Below are 9,794 nucleotides of genomic sequence, written 5' to 3' on the forward strand. Positions count from 1 at the left end.
AATTTCGTTGTAAAGTGAGTATATGACATAATAAGAAGTACATGACTCCCAACAATTTTATCACATAGAAGCTTTTCTTTCAATACATTAAAGCCTTTTTATCATATAAACAACAAAATGTGGCATTCTTTTTTACACTTCCAATTTTGTTCCTTATTGTATTTCACAAAAAGTTAGAACCAAACAAGGCATATATAACAAACAAAAGGAGAGTAAAAAGTATCAGCACTTTGCATCCAAAAGCAAGTTTAAACAAAAAATAAAAAAAAGTATAGAAAAAACCCAAATTTATGCATGGCCAACAAAGTCATCTTCATCCAACTCAATTCCTTCTTCAGCAAGCCTTTGCTCCTTATAAACATACCATCTTGCACACATAAGAAAGAACCCTAAGTTCAACACACTTAAAACTGCAAGTAACCAATAGAAATTATAAAGTTTCCCTTTGTTCAAATTATCAGCTATCCACGGATGCGTGTTGACTGTAATCATGTGCACAATTGACACTAAAATAGAGCTAATGAAGAACCCTAACGACAACGTGCTTAAAAACAATCCAGTGCTCATTGTTTTCATCCCTTTTGGACACTCCCTTAAGAAGAAATCAAGTTGTCCCATATAAGTAAACGCCTCACCGGACCCCACTAATAAAAACTGTGGGGCCAACCAAAAGACCGAAAGTGGGACAGGTTTAGTTGGATTATCTACTAATCCATGTGACCTAGCCACATTCAATCGCTTAATCTCCGTTAAGGCAGCTACAACCATAGCCAATATGGATAGCACTAGTCCTACTCCTACACGTTGCAATGGGCTTACGCCATGTGGGTGTTTGAGGAAACGTTTAGCGATTGGTGCAATCATTCGATCATAAACTGGAACGGTTAAAAGGATGCTTGCAACGAAGAAAACAGTGAGGGAAGCCGCTGGGATTTCGAATGATTTTCCTATGTGTCGGTCCATTCGTGTTGCTTGTGACACTGATAATGTAGTCATTTGAGCATAAACTGTCCAAAATAATATTGTTGTAGCCCAAATTGGTAGCATACGGATAACCATTTTAACTTCCTCCACGTCAGTTAAAGTCGAAAGACGCCATTTATCAACTGTCTTCATTGATTCTAATGTTCTTTCGGTATCTTTAATGGCCGCCTTGTCAAGAAAACTGAAAAATATAATTATAAATTAATCTTTAATACATCATATATATACCTTTTCTTATGTAAGTAATATGGGATTTCTGCTACACTTATAGGGGACCAAAAGATGCAAAGAGTTACAAATATTTTAGTATTCACATTGCAGGTAGATTGAAATCAAGATTCATTAATATATGACAGACTGTTCACAACCTCCTTATTATGTATACACTTTGTTATATGTAAATCCATGTGTTTCTTATTTAAATAATCCACCTTATTGATTTGTTTTAAACTAGGCTGGGATACATTGTATATAGATAAGGGTTTGTTATATTTAGAAATGTTAAAACCACCCGGAAATAGGAAAAAAAAAAAAAAAATTTGAATAATGTAAAATGCCGGATATACTTTTATGAACAGTAACTAGTAACTGGGCGGCTTTCATAATGATTATATAATTACTCCATTGTATGTATATGTATATGATGGTTATTATAAATCTTCTACTTTATGTATTGGTTACCCAATGGAAAGTGATATTTACACAACTTAAAATTGTTATATACACAACCTTCATGTTTTACAGTGTTGTACTATATAACACTGTAAAACATCATAGTTGTGTACATAACAATTTTAGGTTGTGTACATATCATCATCTTCAATACCCGTATTCGAGACATATTTACATTTTAATTAATAAACAATTAACAATCAACAAATAATTATAATAATATGTTGGGGTTATGATTAAACGTATCTTGATAGCACTAAATACCTTGTCGTTACTAACGGATAAAACAGTAAACATTCGAAATATAAAATTCACACTTTTACGTACCGTTTAAGTTAACAGTAAAAACTGGAGAGAGATATTATAAAAGTTATATAAAAGGACGAGAAGTGGTAATATTAAATTTTCAAAGTTCCAATTTCTAATAAATTATGGAGAATTATTGGTATAAATAAATAAAATTAGGAATATTGGTGGCAACATTGGCGTATTCTTCTACTTGTTTAAGTTTGAACAAAAGATGGACCCCACATGCTTATTTGGCTGGTAAATCTACAACTCACGATCAATCTCTTTCTTTCAATCTTTTATTGGCTATCAAATATTCAAAGTATATTTTTGATCAATTATTTTCAATCTTGATTGATAAATTAATTGTAGGACCAATAAAAAGATAAGTTTTCAAACATAATCTGAATCAATTAAGATCCTAACATGTCAACATATATAATTCCAATAATTCAATTGTTAGTCAAATTTGAACATTTAATTTAATAATTAATATTAATTAATATTAATAATAATACTCCATGATTAACAATTAATCATCATATATGTATGCATTATAATGCAAAAAATGTCCAAAACACTCTTCATATAAGGATGTTTATTACTAATAACATGTAATTAGTACAAGTAATTTTTATGGCATACGGGAGTAATGTTTCACTAATCTCATACATTATTTAAATGCATAGTAGTTTATATAAATTCGGTATGAGAATTGCTTGGATAATTTGCTTAAATTTCTTACATTTCATGTTAAGATTTCAAAAAATAAATAATAAAAAAACAAAACATAAACTCGATTAAAGGAGTAAAAAGGACAAGTTGCAAACAATAGTGAGCAAAACTATGGATTACAAGTGGATTATTGTTCATTTTTATATTATATACAGTACTTGGTAGTCAAGATATCTAAGACTATAAGAGCGTCAAGAAAAGCACATAATACATGCATCCCAAATTAGTTTTCTATGTATTTATATTATTATTATAAATATAAAATATACAAATGTTGTATGTATAGTAAGTTCATATATGGTGAAGGTTCTTCCAATTGGTCATTGATATTCTATTAGTTTAACTTCATAAAAAGCATCCAAATGTCATTGACAAGTCATTTTTAAAAAGCAAAATATTTCTTCTTTAACCTAGTTGATTAGTACTTTTTAAAATTTTATTATATAAGATTACATAGACATTTTGATGTAATTACATGCATATTTGTACACATGTTGTATGCATATTTGTAAACATTACTTTTTAGAATTTATATGTATTTAAATAAAAAGTTATCAAAATCAGACAGTTAATTCAGTTAACATAATATAAAAAGAAAATAACTAAAAAGTATCAAATTAAACTCACCGAAATTGTTTGCTATGAGGCAACTTTTGTTTGGTTTTTTTACTATCACCTTCTTGTGTAAGTTCATCATCATCCACATTGAACAACAATGAAGGATCAGATGGAAGCTCCATTTGTCTCTTCTTCCATGCAGCCACAAAAACCGAAGCGATTTGGGTTAACGGACTACCCACAAGCTTCTTGAATCGGTACCTTTTTGTACCCGATAAGAAGATCATCAACCCGATAATAATGGCACAAGCCACAATCCCATACCCCCAACGTCTCCCCAAATTATCTTGGATATAAACCAAGACCGTAACCGCTCCAAGTGACCCGATACTGATAAAGAAAAAGAACCAATTGAAAAAAGATGCCATTTTGCTCCTTTCCTCTTTGTCCGACTCATCAAATTGGTCTGACCCGAAACCTGACACACTAGATTTGAGCCCACCGGTCCCCAATGCGGTTAGGTAAAGCGCCAGGTAGAGAAACGTCAGTTGGATCGAGTTGGCTGGTACGCAGTTGCCATCCGGTGTGCACTTAGGTGGTTTTAGGCTTGGAATCGCGGTTGAGAGGGTTAGTATTGTCACACCCTATTAATTGATAAATGTCAGTTTTGTTTTCATATGTAAGGTAAGTTTGGCTAAATTTATCTAAAAAAAATAACGATTGAAAGTAATAAATGACAGTAAATTATGAAATTTCATGACAATTTTTAGTAGTTATTTTATCACTTCGTAGTACAAGTGAACAATTAATTTAAGACTTATATAAATGAATAGTGAGATGAACAATTATTTATATATGTATATTTATTTGATATGGATAACTTACCGTTGCTTGAACAGCAGCGAATATGGCAATGGTTAGATACCTATAGACCAACAAGTACATATTTATATTTTATATTATTATATATACTAGAGCATTAAAATAATTAATTGAGAAATTAGTAAGCTAATGTGTTAAAAAAATTTATTACCGGCCAAGAAAAGTGTCAGCAACAAAACCACCAACAAGACATAACATGAAAGAAGTACCCAAGAAATTGGTAACGGTATTTGCAGAAGTAGCATTTCCAAAATGCATAGTTTCCGTTAAATACGTCACCAAGTTAACGGCGATACCTAACGTTGCTAGCCTTTCTACTGCCTCCACACCTGAATGAACATGACATAAATCATATATTAGCTACATCTTCTTAACTACGTATCATAAAACATATATAAAACATTAATAAACATGAAAATGGACCTAAAATCATGGCGGCCGCAATCCAGCCACCGGTGATGGTCCGGTGAGCCGGACGACCCTTGTAGTCCGTTGCATCTGGCAAAGTTTTTGCCAAATTTAACTCAGGAAGAGACATTATATTTTTGGTGATATATATATTAATATTGTTAGGGTGGAAGTGTAAGTAGATTAGGATTTGAAGGTGGGGCAAAAATCAAATATGTGTATTGTATGATATGATATGATCAGTTGCTTAAGATTCCATGTATTTTGGGCAAGATGAATGTGCTTTTTATAGCCGGGGCAATGTCATGATTAAATATTAATTTTGTTAGAATATATACGGAGTATTAATTCATTTTAATACTATTGTTAAAAGTTAATGTTAGGATATCTTATATAGATTAGGGAGGGGCCATCACCCCCTTAAGATCTAATCTAAAATTGAAAATGAGTTATGAACATTTTCACTTTTAAATCAACTTAATCATAGTCTGCATAAAAGATGAAAAACTTATGATTAATATGGTAAATGCTTGCACAATTTATAATTAATCAACGGTCTACTTTATCTTTTCCATATCATTTGGTCACCTTTCCATAGAAATCAATTTAAACTAAATAAATATAGTAATTTCAATAAATGATGTATAATTAGAATCGATATTGTCACCGTAAATGCGTATAAAACCGACAATATCAGTATATTAGACCCTTAATATTTACATTCAAATTCGCAACTGATACCGATCTTTTTTTAAACGGCCACTTTTATTAAAGGATATATGGATCTTTTAGTACTAGGACATTGTTAATTATATATAGTATTTGATACGCCATTTAAGAAGCTCTTTAGGTCTTATCCAGTATCAATATTAAACAGATATTGTCTTTGGCTGGGATTCAAATTGATACCATGCCTTATTTATAAAACTAAATGACACCATTGATTTGCTCATAAGGATGACAACAAATACCGTAATGAATGTAATTTGCTAACATTGATTTAATTTTAACAGTGACTAATTTAATCATAAAAGCATACGAGTGATGTTGGAACAAAATTTTGTCTTGACATCCTTGAAAGTATTGCAAACTAGAAAGAAAAAACAGTTCAAAACCGAAAACGTTTAAATGAAATACTCCGTATGATATTTAGACTGACTTAGCATTCTGATAAGCAGAGTGTCCGTGCCTTTTTTTCAAGATTATATTGGAAGAACAATAGTTTATTTTATATATATATATATATATATATATATATATATATATATATATATATATATATATATATATATATATATATATATATATATATATATATATATATATATATATAGGGTCATAATCAAGAGTGAAGCATTTTTTGGGAAGGGGGAAGTAAATAAAATTTTTTTTTCGTTTTTTGAAAAAACTTTATTCACGAACATTATAGATTAGATGAAAATATGAACATTTAAAAAAGACACTTTGTGATGAATGTCATTATTTTGGCGGGAAAACGCTCGAAGAAAAAAATAAAAACATTCAATGCATTGAATGTTTTGCTGCTGAGTTTATTTACATCGTTTTGTTTTCATCTTGTGTGAAGTGTTTTTTTTTTTTTTTATTTAGCCGCATTTAGAGATTAGGGTTTAGGGTTTTCGGGTTTACTCCGTAAAGCCTCAACCTAAAACCCTAAACCCTAAACTCTAAACCGTTCGTGTTAAAATATTCAATCTAAACTTTAATTTCTAAACCCTAAACCCTAATTTCTAAACCCTAATTTATAATCCCCTAATTTCTAAACTCTAATTTCTAAACCCTAATTTCTAACCCTTTAAAAAAAACTCAGCAGCAAAACATTCAATGCATTGAATGTTTTTATTTTTTTCTTTGAGCGTTTTCTCGCCAAAATAATGACATTCACCACAAAGTGTCTTTTTTAAATGTTCATATTTTCATCTAATCTCTAATTTTCGTGAAAAAGTTCTTTCAAAAAACGAAAAAAATTACTTCCCCCCACTTCCACCCAAAAAAGTGCTTCCCTCTTGATTATATATATATATATATATATATATATATATATATATATATATATATATATATATATACACACACACACACACACATATATACATATATAGAATAGATGTTTAACTATCTACATAAAAAACATAGCTATAGCCAAGGTTGTAAAAGTCGCGAGTCGGGGACGCATCGGTCGAGACTTAAAAAGGACGCGACGGCCGAGTCGGGGACGCATCGGTCGTTGACCAACGTTGACTTTATTAATAATTTCTTAAATATATATTTATATATGTATAAAATAGTTGATTATGTACCATAAATTTCTTAAATAAGAACTTGAATTTAAATACAATCAAACTTCAAACTCAATTAATGTTACCGAGTACATAATCAGTAAGGACACAGAAAAAATAGCGGTCCAAAAAATAAAAACAAACCCGAATTTTAAAACATATCACATCTTGACGAAAATTTGACTGGTTTTGACCAACGTTGACCATCTTTGATAGACTTTGACCGAACTTTTAGCTTTGACCATCTTTAAATCGTTTTAAAAAAAAACGGGACGGAGAACCCAAAAAATCAACGCATCGGCCAACGCGTCGGCCAAGTCGGCCGACTTTTATAACACTGGCTATAGCTATCAATAATATAACACTTATATAACATGTATTATATAATTTATTTTTATAGTATATAATATACTCCATCCGTCCCATATTAATAGTCCATTATTATATTTTGAGTTTTCCCTAATTAATTGTTCACTTCCATATATAGATAAGAATAATAATGTAAAATTTTGTTATGTCTTTAATATGTGGATAGTATTAAAAGACAAAGAAAAAGTAAGGGTAAAACTGGAAAGTAAACAGAATGTACATACTTTTATGACATTTTCTTAAACTGTATGTTTTTTGTCTGTGAACTATTAATATGGGACGAATGGAGTATATAATATATAATTGAAATTATATAAAACAATAATAATGAAACAAAACTGTTATAGCCAGCTTATGCAAAACCTGTTTATTGTAAGTTTCTAGAAAGGAAGTGTGACCAGAGGGTGCGCGTAATGCGCAATTCACTCGGTACCAGATTTTGCGCTCGAGAAGCTTGATTACGTGCGTTTTACCCTCTATAGGGGAGTCGATGTGCACGTTTATATGGGGGTTTCCTCGTTAATCCGAAAAAAGGTTTCTTGGTTTTGGTATTGTTAATAAATGTCGTTCTCGGCTTCATTGCTATTGTAAATATTGTATGTTATTCTCAGCTTATATTAATATATACTCCCCCATTCCCTAATTTATTATCTAGAATTTCATTTTGTATGTTCTAAATTAATTGTTCACTTCCATAAATAGGAAAAAGAATAAAAAGATTAAGTTCTATTATGCCCTTAATGTGCCAACGAAGCATTGCTTCAACGGCATCCCCTTCACATTGTTTGTTGGGGCTGGGGGTTAGGACATGGGTTCGAGCCTCGCTCTGCCCATCCTAAAAATGAGAAGATCGGACAAAACCGCACCTTTCAAACGCATTATAGTTTTGCAACAACGTTTTTCGTTGTTTATTTTGAGTGAAAACGAGAAGATCGGACAAAAAAGGACCTTTTAAACGCGTTATAGTTTTGTAACAACATTTATCGTTGTTTATTTTGAGTGAAAACGAGAAGATCGCAATTTTCCTGAAATATGGATATCCAGATTGATCCCATGGGGGGTTTTCTCTCGGATCCATTCAGGATTCAAACCCGGTCCGCCTATCCCTCGGGATGGTTAAAGGATCGGGTTCTTGTATGCGATTAGGGTCTCCTCCCGAACGCGTGTGTGTGTGTGCGCAAATGATGAGTGTCATTGAACTAAATCATACACTGATGCAAGTTTGCCGTTAAAAAAAAATATATGCCCTTAATGTATGTGGATAGGATTGAAGGAGAAAGAATATGTAAGGGTATAACTGAAAAGTAGACAAAATTACAATACTCATTTTCTTATATTGTAGGGAGTATATATTTTTTGTCTGAAAACAATTAATATGAGATGGGGAGAGTAGTTGCTTGCAAGGTTACAAAAGACGTGAGACGGGGTCGAGACGGGGGTCGAAACGGACGTTGACCAATGTTGACTTTTAAATATATAAATATATAAATGTATATATGTGTACAGATTTTAAAGTCAAAAACTTTAATTGACTAATTTGTATTCATAATTTCTATCACCGTTAATATAGTACAGAAAATTCAAACTAAAATAAGACAAATTTGACCGATTTTGTCGACTTTCTGGCTTTTCGGAATTAATTTTTTTTTTTAAAAGCAAGAAAGTATATTATTTCATATAAGAATGTACATGAATGGGCTGGCCTAAACCGAGCCCGACCCCATAATACATAGATTATACATCACACGATAGGTTTGTGAGTGAACAAACCCATGAACAAAAACATGCACTCACAATTACAATAGCAATTTACAAAGGACCTTGTGACGATCGCTCCAAATCCATATGGACGAACACGTCATTCATCGATTTCATTGCGAGGTATTTGACCTCTATATGAATATTTAAATCAAAGGTTTTCGACATCTGATGATTTCTACATATAGACAATCACCGTAATATAATAATTTACAATAATACTTCCATTGACAATGCAGTCAAAATAAGATATATGGTGATGATTTGGTGAATGCAACGTTTCCTTGAAAAATATGCCATGTATGACTCCATGCACATAGCTTGTCTAACATATAAGCAAACAGAGGAAGACTTCTAGGGAACCTGAGAATAAACATGCTAACAAGTGTCAATACAAAGGTTGGTGAGTTCATAGTTTTAATGTTGCGCATAATCTGTATATAAAGGTGGATCACAAGATTTCAGTTGTTCAATCCAGAAACGTTTATCAAAATATTCTACGAAATTGAGCACCCTGGTAACTAAACTTAACGTATATATAATTTGTACCCTTTGTATAATCATCTTAATAATACACGCAAACCAACGTGTACGCTTCTCAAATAGCATACGTTCGTTAAAAGGCTAGTGCTCTAGCTCGGACGGGGATATCAAGCCCTATGGATCCATATACTACTACTCGCGCCCACCAATTCTTATAACTGGCAGTTACTAGTTACCAAAGCTAAGGGATTTTCGGTTCAAACTCAGTGTAGAATTTAGTATGTACTTGTATCCATTGCGTTTAAAATAAAGTGCATGTGTTCTCAGCCCAAAAATATATATTGCAAAAGCAATTAATAA

General features: G+C 31.6%; 1 protein-coding gene across 1 annotated transcript; it reads right to left on the reverse strand.

Moving 5' to 3' along the window:
• Positions 1 to 211: 211 nt before the first annotated feature.
• LOC139863658 (protein NRT1/ PTR FAMILY 6.3-like) lies at positions 212 to 4,775 on the reverse strand. The gene is made up of 5 exons (XM_071852270.1): positions 4,543 to 4,775; positions 4,271 to 4,448; positions 4,123 to 4,162; positions 3,307 to 3,881; positions 212 to 1,165 (listed from the first exon to the last, which is right to left on the reverse strand). Exons 1-5 carry the CDS (start codon positions 4,655 to 4,657, stop codon positions 289 to 291), a joined length of 1,785 nt encoding a protein of 594 aa, XP_071708371.1. The 5' UTR covers positions 4,658 to 4,775; the 3' UTR covers positions 212 to 288.
• Positions 4,776 to 9,794: the final 5,019 nt, after the last annotated feature.

This window comes from Rutidosis leptorrhynchoides, chromosome 1, assembly GCF_046630445.1.
Source record: "Rutidosis leptorrhynchoides isolate AG116_Rl617_1_P2 chromosome 1, CSIRO_AGI_Rlap_v1, whole genome shotgun sequence".
Lineage (NCBI taxonomy): Eukaryota > Viridiplantae > Streptophyta > Magnoliopsida > Asterales > Asteraceae > Rutidosis > Rutidosis leptorrhynchoides.

Coding starts and splice junctions, on each gene's coding strand:
- LOC139863658 (XM_071852270.1), bottom strand. CDS start 4,657: ATGTCTCTTCCTGAGTTAAATTTGGCAAAAACTTTGCCAGATGCAACG. Junction 4,163..4,270: donor GCTGACACTTTTCTTGGCCG/GTAATAAATTTT, acceptor GTTGGTCTATAG/GTATCTAACCATTGCCATAT. Junction 1,166..3,306: donor CCTCATAGCAAACAATTTCG/GTGAGTTTAATT, acceptor TATATTTTTCAG/TTTTCTTGACAAGGCGGCCA.